The sequence below is a fragment of the Tasmannia lanceolata genome, unplaced genomic scaffold (assembly GCF_043159265.1).
Source record: "Tasmannia lanceolata isolate RefF3 unplaced genomic scaffold, GAP_Taslan_0.1 ptg000021l, whole genome shotgun sequence".
In the NCBI taxonomy this organism is placed as follows: Eukaryota; Viridiplantae; Streptophyta; class Magnoliopsida; order Canellales; family Winteraceae; genus Tasmannia; species Tasmannia lanceolata.
In genome coordinates, this window is record NW_027518698.1 from 7,055,683 (window position 1) to 7,070,582 (window position 14,900).

General features: G+C 39.2%; 1 protein-coding gene across 1 annotated transcript; it reads right to left on the reverse strand.

Annotated features, from left to right (window-relative positions):
* Window positions 1-5,627: 5,627 nt before the first annotated feature.
* Window positions 5,628-7,405, reverse strand: LOC143855408 (uncharacterized). Its single transcript, XM_077365525.1, has 2 exons — window positions 6,710-7,405; window positions 5,628-6,614 (listed from the first exon to the last, which is right to left on the reverse strand). Exons 1-2 carry the CDS (start codon window positions 7,403-7,405, stop codon window positions 5,628-5,630), a joined length of 1,683 nt encoding a protein of 560 aa, XP_077221640.1.
* Between the last annotated feature and the right edge of the window lie 7,495 nt (window positions 7,406-14,900).

Sequence of the window (14,900 nt, forward strand, 5' to 3'; positions counted from 1 at the left end):
ATACTAGGGATTAAGGGTAAGCGATACTGAACAATTTCTTCAGTTAATCCTGGCATGTCATCGTAGGACCAAGCAAAAACTTTCTTGAACTCTTTAAGTAGGGTGATTAATTCCTTGCGTTCTTCAGGGGATAAAATTTTGCTAATTCGAATATCCCGAATCAAGGTTTCATCACCAATATTCACAGTTTCAATTTCCTCTTCGAGTGATTTTGCTCGACGACTCTCCTCCTGTTGAATTATGTGTCTGATTTCAGGGGGAGTGTCGTCGGCATCCTCATCAGAGGGGGAGTCTTGATTGTCATTATTAAGATTATCAAATTCTGAAGCAGAAATATTAGAAACAAAAGTAGAGATAGGAATGTACACAGAAAAAGAATCCTTTATTTCATTGAATGTTGAATCAAGTACATCAAATGATGAATTGCCCACATCGGGCTTTACAATAGACTCTTGAAACACATTTACAGACTCAACGGATATATTGACATTTGTGTCAATTGACTCTGAACTATGTAAGAAAACTGTATCAGACGCTTTATCAGAAATATTTTCTGTCTTGTACTCGCTAGAAAAAGAATAACCATCACCGACCTCAAGCGACTCAATCTTTATAGTACTTGCATAAAAAAAATCGTTAGAATAAACAGACTCCGAATCAGACTCAAAGACTAACACATACTTACGGACGATTGACTCTTTGTAAGCCCAATGGTTTCCACCTTGGCATTCTCATCTTATTTTGATGATTCCAATACACAAGTGATTTAAGATCACTAATGTGTTTGAATGTCTAAGTTGTAGATCATAATGATGTTAAGACAAGATTGCATGGATTGAGGCTAAGAAGCTCTCATTGGACCACATTATGAAGGCTGAAGACATCGGAGATCTAAGACGATTGAAGACTTGAAGAATCTATTGAAGATAGAAGTCTATTAGAATGTATAAGATCCAATCTTAGTATTAGATTTTAAGAGGCATAAATTAAGTTAATCTCACACACCTTAAATGTCTAAGAGATTGTCTTTGTGCTGTTCCAACACTTTAGAACCCTCATAACAATCCCAACTTGGTGTAAAGATTGAAGCCCAAAAACAAGAAGTGAAAATCTACTTGACATAGGCTTCTCGGAACTCCGAGAGAATTCTCGGAGCTGCGAGCTCGGAACTCCGAGAGATTCCTCGGAGCTCCGAGGAATGGTCCCGTAGCTTTTTTCCAACTTCTATTTGTATTCCTGGAATTTCGATATTTTTTCTCGGAACTCCGAGAATTTCTCGGAACTCCGAAAACACTATAACGGTCAGAATTATAGCTGTTGGGAATTTCGCAGGAATTACCACTATGCCCTTGAACGGTCATATTTGGGTTTTTCTATAAAAATGGGCATTCCAAACTTTCCAAATATTAATCTTAACTCTTAAACTCTACTTGAATATCCCAAGAGTGAATCAAAGCTTATTTAAGCCTCTCATCCTCTAGGATTAATATTTGGATCATAGTCTCAATTTGTACATCTTATTCAAAGTTGTAAACCCTTGTGAGGGATTTTTTAGTTCTTTCTTTCTTATTCTAAGATTGTATTTGGGAGAGTGCGAAGCATCCCTAGAGGGCTAGTGCGAAGGGGACACGGAGCCATCCCAAGAGCGAGTACGAGGAGACGCGGAGCTTTCTCCGGTTCGTGGCAAGTCTTGCGAGGCGGAGCCGAACCAAATTGTAATTGGGTTGATTCCTCGCCATTATAGGAATCCTTAGTGAAGCCATCAACGGGTTTGGTTGGTGGAGTGGAGTAGGCCTCGCGTTTTGAGGACCGAACCACTTTAAATCTCGGGTGCACTCTCTCTTATCTTTTGCTCTAAATTTGCATTGCACTTAGGATTTAACTTGTTTGCTTAGTATTCATTCCTTGATCCCTTGATCTACAAAATTAGGTTAGAGGTTTTCAAAAGATTAAAACTTGTTAGGAGCCTAAATTTTTGTCTCCTCATTTGTTGCCATATCTGGACCACCCTTGGATTTTCACTTAGTATCAGAGCCTTGGCTCTTAAAAGATTTTCTTTTCCAAAATTCTTCGGAAATTTTTTTTTTTCAACAAGGGAAAGATCATAAGATCTTTGGCCACTTTCTAATTGTGAAATGGCGGATAAAAATGGAACCGGACTTCCGGAAGGCCATTCCACAACTAGAGCTCCTTTCTTTGATGGGTCCAACTATGGATGCGCATCTATCTTCTTTCGATAGATCTGGAACTTTGGCACATTGTTGAAAATGGATACATTTTGCCTTCCAAACCATTTGAAGAATGGAGTGTCGTAGAGAAAAGGCACGCAAATTTAAATTACAAAGCTATAAATTCTTTATTTTGCGCCTTATCTACGGAGGAGTTTAATCGAGTTGCTCTTTTTTATTCCGCCAAGGTTATTTGGGATACACTTGCCGTTACCCATGAGGGAACATCACAAGTTAAGGATTCCAAAATAAACTTGTTAAAGAGCAAATATGAAATGTTTAGAATGGGTCAAAATGAAAGTATTTCCGATATGTATACCTGATTCTCTAAAATTTCTAATGAATTAGCTAATCTTGGTAAATCTTATCCTATTAATGAGCTTGTGAATAAGTTGCTTAGGTCACTTCCTCCTTATTGGGACCCAAAAGTCACCGCCATCCAAGAATAAAAAAATCTTAAGATGCTATCTATGGAGGAGCTTGTAGGATCTCTAATCACTCATGAGATGCTCCTCACTAGCCGTCAAGAAGAGAAGAAGCCGAAAGAGAAAGAAAGAAAAAGCCGATTTCTAGCTCTAAAGGCCTCCAAGACGGACTCATCATCAAGTGATGCGGATAGCGATGAGGAAGAAGCTTTAAGAAAATTTAAAAGCTTATGGAGAAAGCAACACAAAAAGGATAAAAAGAAGAAGAAAGAAGAAAGTAAAGTAGAAGGAGGAATTAGGTGCTATAATTGTAAGAAGACAGGACACATAAAACCGAAGTGTCCTCTTCTCAAGACATCTTCCTCAAGATACAAGGGAAAGAAGGATTGGAAGAAACACAAGGCTCTTGCAGCCGGTTGGCATGGGGAAAGCACGTCGGGCAAGAGTTCAAGCGAAGGGGAAGATAAAAAAGAGGATCTTTGCCTCATGGCACTCTCCCATGATGTTGAGGTAAATTCTAACCCCTCTTACTATTCATCAAGTAGTGATAGTGAAAACATATCTTATGATGAATTATGCTCAACCTTGCACTCTCAAATTTCTAAAAATAAGGTTCTTAAAAAATCTATTTCAAAATTAGAAAATGAACTTGATTTTTTGAAAAATGAGTCATCCTCTTCCATATCCAAATCTCAATCATAACTTGAAAATGTTAAACTTGAGATTAAAAGCATTAAGGGTTGTTTGGATGAGAAAACTTGCCAAATTGTCAAACTTCAAGATATGGCAAGCTCTTCCAAAACTTATGAAGATGCCAATAATGATTTTCTAAATCAAATAACCCATCTTCATAATGAAAATGAAAGGTTAAGATTATGTCTCCATGGTTTTTAAATGGTGATAAAATTATAGACATAATCTTGAAGAAGACTAGTCAAAGACCTAATCATGCACATTATGATAGGACTAGTTTATCTGACCCTCATGTTAGATGCCATTATTGTGGACTTAGTGGTCATTACCAATTCCAATGTGCATCTAAGATTAGGGATTATGGTGGAACCAAGAAATCTTGGGTTCCCAAAGCCCCCATATGATTCTCTTCATATGTTCTTAGATTAGGGGCCTATGCTTAAAATTGAATATATTTTTATGGTTAATTAAATATCCCCTCTTATGTTGAATAAAAATTCTAAATAGGGGGAGTTCTATGTTTGTCTTTTTCCTTGAAAAAGGGGGAGCTTAAATTTGTAAATTTTATCCCTTTGTTTTTCTTCTACCCCATCTCTTTTATAGATGCCAAAGGGGGAGAGAAACCAAGGTTAAGGAAATATATGCATGCTTTTATTGGAAAATCTCTTGTGCTTGTCATCATAAAAAAGGGGGAGATTGTAAGCCCAATGGTTTCCACCTTGGCATTCCCATCTTATTTTGATGATTCCAATACACAAGTGATTTAAGATCACTAATGTGTTTGAATGTCTAAGTTGTAGATCATAATGATGTTAAGACAAGATTGCTTGGATTGAGGCCAAGAAGCTCTCATTGGACCACATTATGAAGGCCGAAGACATCAGAGATCTAAGACGATTGAAGACTTGAAGAATCTATTGAAGATCGAAGTCTATTAGAATGTATAAGATCCAATCTTAGTATTAGATTTTAAGAGGCATAAATTAAGTTAATCTCACACACCCTAAATGTCTAAGAGATTGTCCTTGTGGTGTTCCAACACTTTGGAACCCTCATAACAATCCCAACTTGGTGTAAAGATGGAAGCCCAAAAACAAGAAGTGAAAATCTGCTTGACATAGCCTTCTCGGAACTCCGAGAGAATTCTCGGAGGTCCGAGCTCGGAACTCCGAGAGATTCCTCGGAGCTCCGAGGAATGGTCCAGTAGCTTTTTTCCAACTTCTGTTTGTATTTCCGGAACTCCGAGAACACTATAACGGTCAGAATTATAGCCGTTGGGAATTTCGCAGGAATTACCACTATGCCCTTGAACGGTCATATTTGGGTTTTTCTATAAATATGGGCATTCCAAACTTTCCAAATATTAATCCTAACACTCTTAAACTCTACTTGAATATCTCAAGAGTGAATCAAAGCTTATTTATGCCTCTCATCCTCTAAGATTAGGATTTGGATCATAGGCTCAATTTGTACATCTTATTCAAAGTTGTAAACCCTTGTGAGGGATTTTTTAGTCTTTCTTTCTTATTCTAAGATTGTATTTGGGCGAGTGCAAAGGGACGCGGAGCCATCCCTAGAGGGCTAGTGCGAAGGGGATGCGGAGCCATCCCAAGAGCGAGTACGAGGAGACGCAGAGCTTTCTCCGGTTCGTGGCAAGTCTTGCGAGGTAGAGCCGAACCAAATTGTAATTGGGTTGATTCCTCGCCATTAAAGGAATCCTTAGTGAAGCCATCAACGGGTTTGGATGATGGAGTGGAGTAGGCCTCGCGTTTTAAGGACCGAACCACTTTAAATCTCGGGTGCACTCTCTCTTATCTTTTGCTCTAAATTTGCATTGCACTTAGGATTTAACTTGTTTGCTTAATATTCATTCCTTGATCCCTTGATCTAGAAAATTAGGTTAGAGGTTTTAAAAAGATTAAAACTTGTTAGGAACCTAAATTTTTGTCCCCTCATTTGTTGCCATATCGGGACCACCCTTGGATTTTCACTCTTCTGAAGGGACACAACTGTATTGGAAAATAAACTGGGGTAGGGCCTGAGAGGTCCAGTTAGTCAATGGTTCCTCTGCCGGGGCGAATAGGTGAGATGGATTCAGAATCAAAGCACTCTGATCAATCACAGCAATGGTCTGGGACTCCTCATGAAACAACGAACTCAGAAGGCTCGGCTCTATGCATTCTACCCAGTCAATTTCTGGCTCAATCTCTGTGATCTGCACACTTGTCGGCTAATCTTCCAACTCAAGATCGAAGAACATTTCAAAACCTGGCAACCTCTGTCATGTATTCTCATCCAACCAAGTTTCAGCAAAGCCACAGAAAGGGAAATCTGCACCCTCTTTTCGAAATCGGCCGTTCATTACCGAATCAATCGGCGCCATCGGTAATTCTAACCCTCTTCGGCGACATTCTGCCCATTTCAGCATCAACTGCTTCATCTCTTTAACTTCTTTCTTCGGGGGCTTGTATCCAAGCCCGAATAGACCATCGAATGCTTTAAACTCAGGAAATTCAGTCAGACCTTGATGATATTTGCCTAATCCGGCACCTGGTATGTACCCTTGCCGGCGAATCATCTTTATGACATTCGAGTTAGTGCTGGTTAAGAAACATATTTCCTCATTCATGGCTTCCTCAAAAGTGATTGCAGTCACTTCTAGCGAAAAACCAGTCAGACTTATATCATCGGCCTTTCCCACAGTAAAATCCTGAGTAATAAGCCCTATTTCAAGGTTTGGGTCTCCCTTTACAGTTATCATTCTGTTTTTGTGAAGAAACTTCAGCTTTTGATGAAGAGAGGATGGAACAACCCCGAACTTGTGCAACCATGGGCGACCAAGTAACAACAGAAATGAAGCTTTGATGTCTAAAACCTGGAACTCTATTTCGAAGTCTTCTCCTCCGATCTGTATCTCAGTGACCAGAGTTCCGATTACATCTCTGCGAGTGCCATCGTACGCCAGAATACCCTGTTCAGATGGGATAAAGTCCTCAGGACCGAACCCAAGGGTTGTCGCAGTACTCAGTGGGCAGACATTCAAGGCAGAGCCATTGTCGACCAACACCTCTGGCACATTCTTCTTATTACAAACAACTGTGATTTTTAGAGATTTTGTGTGGTCTCGGCCCTCAGAAGGCAGATCATCATCAGTGAAAGATAGGGTCTTAGACACTTTTGTCATGGCAACCAAACTCACCAACTCATCAGGAGTGGTGTCGAAAGAGACTTGTGCTGAGTTAAGCTCTCGAAGGACTAACTTTCTATGCTTAGATGAGGCCATGAGTAAACCCCTACTGAGATATTAGCCTGAGTCTTTTTCAACTGTTTCAACAAGCTCTCATCCTCTTCATCTACGTTCACCTTATTCTGCCTCGGATTTTCTGCATTTCTCGCAACTTCTGTAGGATTTTCTACACACAATTCCGGAGGTTTGAACACACGTCCACCACGGGTCATATGATGCATCTGATCACAATAGTCATCTAACAACAGTAGTTCATCCTCCTCCATCTGAAAAACATACAGCGCTTTTCTGACTTTCTCTTCTTTGAAATCTTCAGCCCTTAGGACATACTGAGCTTTCTTTGTGTTTCCTGCATTATCAGTCTGAAACACACAAGACTGAGATGAAGACGATTTAGCCAATTCATCATCGTCAAACGAGATTACATAAGGCTGCTTCTTTTTCACTTCCTCAAGCTCTTCTACGTCAAACTTCATTACATAGGTTTTTTCTGTTGTTATGGCACAGATGAGGGTTGATCGATCAATCAAAGGTTCATCATTAAAAATGGCATTGGTAGCAGGAGGAGGAATAGCATGATGGTTAGGAAGTGAGTTCTGAGTAACATTCGGTGTCTCCACTGCAAGCTCGTCCTTGTCAATCATATTCTGGATTGCATGCTTCAATGCCGAACAGTTTTCAGTCAAATGCCCTGAATCTCTGTGATATTCACAATACTGATCCATCTCCCAGAATATTGGTAAGGGATTAGGAGGAGGTTTAATATCCGGGAGCCGGATCTTCCTATCTTTCATAAGCCTCTTGAGTATCATCGTTATAGGATACGGAAGGGGATCAAAGTTTCTGTCAAAGGTACTTCTCCTTGGTGCCCTTGCAGCTTCTGTAACAACCCTAGTCGCAGGCCTGGTGTAACTGACAGCGTGAACCTCCTTGGGTTGGATTAGGCCTTTTACGCTCTCGGATCTCAGAAGAAACTTTGACTCTCAAACCCTTTTCTATGGCATCCTCTGTCTGAGTACCAGTCTTGATGAGATGATCAAAGCTCGGATAATGCTGCGGTACCAAGAAATGAAAATACTGAGGAGACAAACTCTTCAGAACTAGTTTTATCTGATCTGATTCAGACATTCTCTGGCTCAGCTGAGCAGACTTATGTCTCCAACACCTGATAAAGTAGGTGAAGGTCTCCTGAGGACCTTGCTTCAGTTGTTTTAGGTCCCTCTTTATGACCTCGATACCTTCTTCCATCGAGAACTGCTCTATCAGTTTCTCAAAAATGTCCTCCAAGGTTCTCACCTCTTCCGGTTTCAGCCTTACCAGAGAGATCGAAAATAACTGGGCCATCTGCTCGCGGCTCAGACCATACTGCTGTGAGAGAATGATAAACCATCTCATGTGATTGCGCGGACATCCGGTTCCGTCATATTTATCATAATCAGGAGCTTTGAAGTTAGGCGGCAAAGATACTGTTGAAGACAACATTAATTCAGAGACGTCAAATTTCTTGGGCCCCTATACTTTCATCTGCTCCATTTCGTGAGCCAACTTGCCAAATTTCTCAGACATTTCCCTTTCAAATTTCTTGAACGTTTCTTTTTCTCTATCAACCCTTGGAGTATAATACTCTGCAGCGTATTGTTCATCATCTAGATCTACATCGAAAGGCGAGATAGCGGGCTTATTCAACTCCGGAGATGTAACCTGAGGAGGTGGAAGTATGGGGCCTCTAGATGCGGAAGCCTTATCACTCATCTGAGTTTTCATATGAGCCATATCGTTTTTCATTCATGCCATGTCTCAAGTGAGGCTTTTCATCATTTCTTGCATGCTCAGCAGAAGATCAGTCGAGTCCGCCATTTGGTTTACTTCAAAAGAACCTGACGACTCTGGTGAAGATGGTAAAGGTATTGTTGATGACACAGGAGAATCAAAGTGACAAACAAGTCTAGACACTAAGGTAGGTCTAGACCAAGTAGGTATGACCTGGGAGTCATTTTTTGGAGCGATGGTTGCTATCTTTCAAAATCTTGATTGGAAGTTAACAAACTAGATTAAATGATTGACAAATAAAATAAGATAGTTTGCACCAATAGAGAGACTATAGAATACATTAGTTAGGGATAAACAAGTGAAAGTGCAAGTGGGGTGTCAAGATGAATAATAGCTTGTCTAAGCTTATACCATTCAAGCTCTAATAATGCTTATCAAAGCGAAAACAACAGTGAAATGCATGATAAGCCAAAAAATTTTTTTATCGAATGATTCGCAAGTTAAGCACAAGAATAGGGGCAATAAATCATATGAGCATATCACATTAGTCTATATAATCATGAATATATAACCATTGAGCTCTCCCCCTATGAATTTGTCATTGGCCCTTGCTGAAACCTATGTTGTAGGGCTTGACCGAGCAGAATGATTTGAATACTTGGGCTTCATTTGCAACTTTTTGAAGCAAATAAGTATCTACCCGAGCAAGGATATGCTCAGATCTATGACCTAACCTTTCAAGTTCACAAGTTGCATTATGTAGGGGTTTTCTTGTCAGAGGGCAGACAAGTCTCTTCCTGAGCATGAACATGCTCAGAACTATAAAATAACTTTTGAGTTTAAGTTGTTTGGCCCTAGATAGTTATACATTTGCAAGTGAAAGCTCCCCCTGACTATGTGCATCTAGTCTAACTGTAGTAGTTCAAGGCACATAGAGCCCATGATTTGAATGTTACCACCACTTGCTACATTCATAGGATAACTATATGAATGGATGATTATTAGACAAAACACAATAATAAAGAATAGATCACAGTCTAATAAACACATGGATACAAAGTAATGGGCAACAAAAGAGTACATATCCATGGCCGAAAAGGAAGATCATGTATATATAGATATGGCAAAATGGGGCTCCATATACATGAATAGAGAATGGAAGAGACACACCCTCTTCACATTCTGTCAAACAATCATCAGAGATACATAAATGGGTGTAAGGAACAAGAACTCATTACCACTACAACGGAAACAATCACACAATCTCTGAATCATGATAGAAAACAAATCTAAGGCCCCTCTGTACATATATCAACAAAAGATAAAAGCCCACACTGAGCATCCAACCATAATATCCACAGCCCGTCTAGGGCAACATCCACACAGTCATGACCCCATCCTGGGCATACAAACAAACCATAAAACCCATATAGGACAAATAACATCCATGGAAGGAAAGAAAATATAAACATAGTCCAAAATTCCAAACTGGGCAAGAAGACGAAGCCAAAAGATGATCAAGCAGCAAAAAGATGTGACTCCAATGTATTTGCTGCGGAGAAGATGTTGGACATCTGTCACTCTTGAGGAGGAGGCTGATGCTCACGAGATGGAGACTGGGAGGTGTAGTATCTGGTGACTTGACTCCTCTGATAAGCTTGCATCATCTCCCTATGCTGCCTCGTCATAAGCTCCATAAGTTTCTAATGATCAGAGGCTCTCTGACTCTCTGCAGTCGTAAAGGCAGTAGAGAGGCTATTAGACCTAGTCGTGAGAGTGTCCATGCTAGTCTTCAATGATGCAATATCTCTGGCAAGATCCTCATATGAGCCAGTACTGGGAGCCTGACGCTTCTGAGCCTGTGCTTGCTCATGTGCTCTATTCTGCTCCTGCATCTGAGCCACTTCTTCCGCTTCTCTTACGGCCTCATCAACCTCGTCTGCTGCTACCCCACTAGGACTAGCTTTACCAGGCATAGAAATTTTCATAAGAGTGATGGTGGTATGGTTGAGCACGAGATCAAGATTCTTGTCAAGCTCAGTTGATAGATTAATTTTATTATTCCTTAATTTTCTAATGCCTCAAGAGCTTGGTAATTAGCATTCCATATGGTAAACCTCCCTGTCCTCTTTTAGCCGCCTCATCCATATATCCAAGAATATTATACCGCAAATTTAACTTAATTTTCTCCATGATACAGTGGATCACAAGGGCTTCACAGCATCAAAGTTTCCAGCTCTGGGAGTGATATTGTAGGCTACTATTTTATGAATCAATCTAGCCTTGTGATTCATCGAGCTAGTAGTGATATTAAGCTTTTCTTCAGGAGGGGGGATTATGCCTAGTGTCTGATATACATCTGACACCTTGAAGTGGAGGTCAATTTCATTCTTCCCCCAAAAGAAAATCTTTTTACCCTCATTGGGGTCTTCAATCCATCGACAAAAGTCAGCTAAGTTAAGCCCAAATTCTCCATGAAGGTATGTGTTCATCACAACATCCTTATTTGTAATATCAAGGTTTGCATAACAGAGTTTAATCAAATCAGGATAAATTATGGCACCATAATCAAGGAAAAATGCCCAACCTTGAAATGCGAAGAGTGAGGTGAGATCGAATTTCTCGAAGTCTTTGAAGATTACTTTTCTCCGGAGATGATGACATGTCTTGAATATTCTTCATAGCGGTCCATTGCTTTCTTATTAAAGAAGCGCTCGATGGGGAACACCTCTTCCTCAGGCTCGGTTCTTGCTCTTTTGCCCTTTTGAGCGGTCGTCTTCCTCGAGGTAGACATTCTATAACCTAGGGTTTTGAGGAAGGATGAGAAAAATACGAGGAAAAAGAGAGGGATGATGGAGAATGGATGAAGAAGATGAAAGACGAGAGAAGTTACTGGATTAGAGAGAGAAATGATAAGAGAAATGAACAAGAGAAGGAATGGAGAGATAATGAGAAATGGAGGAAGAGAGATGGATTAAGCCTACCTAATAGCCCTTAATCTTCAAGATCTTAAACCAAGATTGCTTGGGAGCAAAGGGGAGAGAAAACCCTCGGAGAAGAACTCAATGGCAGAAGTTAAAAAAATGATTCGTGGACGCCCTTTAAAAACTAGTTTTCGACCGTCGCGGTCGACCGGGATATCGCGGCCGCCCGCCATGACCCGTTTTACTCTTTTTATTTTTCCCATCTTGACTACCCGCGGTTGACTGGGTTCATGCGGTCGCCCGCCACGTCTAACCTGTTCCGATTTATTTTTCTCCTACCCGCCGAGGGTCGGTCGACCGCCATACCCCTATTTTCAATTTCTTAATATTTTTCAAGAGATTTTGTAGACAAATCAATTTTCGCCTATTTTTCTCGCATCTATGGGATTCTAATGAACATGTAAACTTGATCCCTAGGCTATGTGAGGACATCTAAAAATTCATTTCTATTTTCATATCATTTATGCTCAAGATAATGAATGGACATGTTTTTAATGAAATTCTTTGTGGATGTGTTTTTTATGAATTTTGCTAGATACAGAATGTGATACATGTTTGATCAATGTCTAGCAAGGTTTGAATAAAGTTTCTACTATGTGTGGATGCTAAGTGCATATGTGTGTGTGTTTTTGCACTTAGATGGATTTTACTAAAAGATTTTCAATATAACATGAAATATAGTCTAATGAGAACATAAAAGTAATTTATTTTTAAACTATAGCATGGGAATGATGTGATCATTAAGTACATAATAGCAAGGATACAACTTTTAATTATCAAGTACAAGTATATGTATCCAAGTTCATGGGTTGAAATGATATATCATTTAAGCTCATGTTGTCTGGATACAAAGAATGCAACTTTGAAATGTAGTATCTAGAGGTCAATTTTTAAGATATAGCAATTAAAGCACAGCCCCATTATATCAATGATTTCAAACTATGAGTTGAGTGGGGAATTTTGGAATCCAAATCACTTTGGTTCCTACCAAGTTTGTTTGTGGGAGTGCGTCTTTTCTTACCCAAACAAACTTGTTTGATTTCACAAATCTAAGCTTACACCAAGATTTGTGATGTCCAAATCTACCACAATATGAACATGAATAAGTGTGGGTAGATGAGGAGTAACTAGAACTACAAGAATACATATGTGAACATATATGTTTGTCTTTATCTTCTTGTAATCTTTAGTTCTTTAATGAGAGTTCTTTATTAACTAATTTAATCTCATTTAATTGACTTTCAAAGCAATTTGTTTGTTGAGATAAATTAGCTTTTAATTTTTCTTCATTTTCACAAACAAGTTTGAAGTTCTCATTTAATTCATTGTTTGTATTGCAAAACTTTCTTTTTCTTTTTCAAGGATATTGCACTGTTTAATTAAGTCATCATTTTTATTTATCAAGATTTTTCTCAAATGACTTAAGTTTTCATTTCTTTCCAAACTTTCATTAACTTCCGATTTCAAATTTTCAATCTGTTTTTTCAAATCAGAAATTGAATGTTTGAAAGAGTTTTCCTTCGCTAAAGATTTTTGTAGAGTCTCTTTTTGTTCAGAAATAATATTTTTATCAATTGAAGAGAGACTACTTTCCTTCTCATAAAAATTTTCAAGATTGGTCCAAACATCTTTTGCATTAGTACATGATGAAATTTTATCGAAAGCATTGGGATATAGTCCACAACATATTATAATAATAGCTTTTGAATTTAATAAGAATAATTTTGCATCATTTTTAGTGCATTTTCTTGGAATACAAAATCCCCTTTCAATGACATCTAAGATGTCAAAATCTAAGGATATGAGATAGGCAAACATTTTTACTTTCCAAGCCCTATAATTTGTTTCATCAAAGAATAGAGGAATTATAGCGGATTGTCCTAACTCAAAATCTATTTGGATTGTCATGGATCTTTATCTCTTGTAGATTTTGAATTTAAAAATATTTTTAAGAGCCTAGGCTCTGATACTAAATGAAATACGGGTGTGACAACCCAAGAGGGAGGGTGAATTGGTTAATTAAAAATTTTGTACTTAATTAAATGAAATATTCAAATAAAGTTACTAATTAAGCATATATGGTCTAACCCTTCTTCAAATAATCAAGGTATTGAAAGCTAGGGTTTAGACGTTACTTTAGATTTATATACTATAACCCTTGTTCAATAAACATAGGTACAACTAAAGGGTAGAGGTTACCAATCACCAAAGTGCAAATGAGAGAAAGAGAAGAAGCAATCCACAAGACACACGATTTTATAGTGGTTCGGTCTATCACAAGACCTACTCCACTCTTCCAAGTTTTACCTCCTTGGGATCTCCACTAAAACATGAGATTCTTCAACGGGCGAATCTCAAAGCCGTACACCAACTCCTTCAAAGGGATCACACCATTTCTTCAGAAAGCCTTGCCGAGGGATCACACCCACTTACAATGATTCACCTTTGTTCACCGGCCGAATCGGAGACACTTGGATACAAATGACGAAATAAAATGAAAGAACTCTCAATGCTTCTTAGAGTAGGCTAATTACAAACTTTCAAAGCTTAGAAACTCTCCAAGAAATAGATACAAATGTAAAGCCTATGAAGTTCCTCTTAATAGAATGTACAAATCCAAGTTCAAAGAGGTTTAACCTTTCATATAAAAGTTTGGGTTTAAGAAGATAGGATTTGATCTTGCAAAAGGTTGTTTAGAACGGTTTTGATAGTGTATATATAGCCCACAAGGAAATATGACCGTTTGGGGGTAAAACTATAAAATACAGGGTTAAAAAAGTCAACCTACTCAAGCCCCAACGTCTCTATTTCTAGGTCGGGGCGGTCGACCGAGGCACGGGGTCACCCACCCTTATCGGGCTCTCTTTTTGAATTTCAAATTTCATACCAACGCGGTCGACCGGCCCTATGGTGATCGCCCTGCGAGGGCAATCTGTTTGAATAAATAGTCGGCCCAAAAACATTATCGCGGTCGACCGGACCTATCGCGGGCGTCCGCCAAGCCCAACCTGGACGTTTTCTGGATTTCCAGAAAACAAATCCGTGGTCTCCCGTATCACCCCGGTCGATCGGACCGATAAATTTCGAGATGCATTGGAATTCCAAGTAGCATCTTGCGATCGCCCGGCATAGCCCGGTCGACCGGCCCTAAGTAAAATTTCATTTTTAACTTTAAATCCAAGGGCTTTGGGCTTTAGTCTTTGGGCTTTAGTCCTAGGTTTTCAAACACATATTTGGGTGTGTGAATTATTTTCAAAGATATAAAAACTTAGGTATGAAAACCATTTGAAAACCTATTGAAAGTGCATTTAAGCATAAAATCAAGAGGACTCCAAACTACATTCTAAAGTGTATACCATTGAGTCTTCTTGGAATGTCTTTGCTCTTTGCACTTCCTTGGACTTCTTCGGGGTGGGTGAACATCTTCAACGTTGTCTTGGCTCTTGTGACTTCCTCCAATCTTCACTGCATGTTGAGCGGTGCATGAGGAGTCACCATTGGCTTGTTCAACTCCATGCTTCTTCTTGACACTTGTTGGGAACTTATAGGATCT

Coding starts and splice junctions, on each gene's coding strand:
- LOC143855408 (XM_077365525.1), bottom strand. CDS start 7,405: ATGATACTCAAGAGGCTTATGAAAGATAGGAAGATCCGGCTCCCGGAT. Junction 6,615..6,709: donor AAAATCCGAGGCAGAATAAG/GTGAACGTAGAT, acceptor GCCTCATCTAAG/CATAGAAAGTTAGTCCTTCG.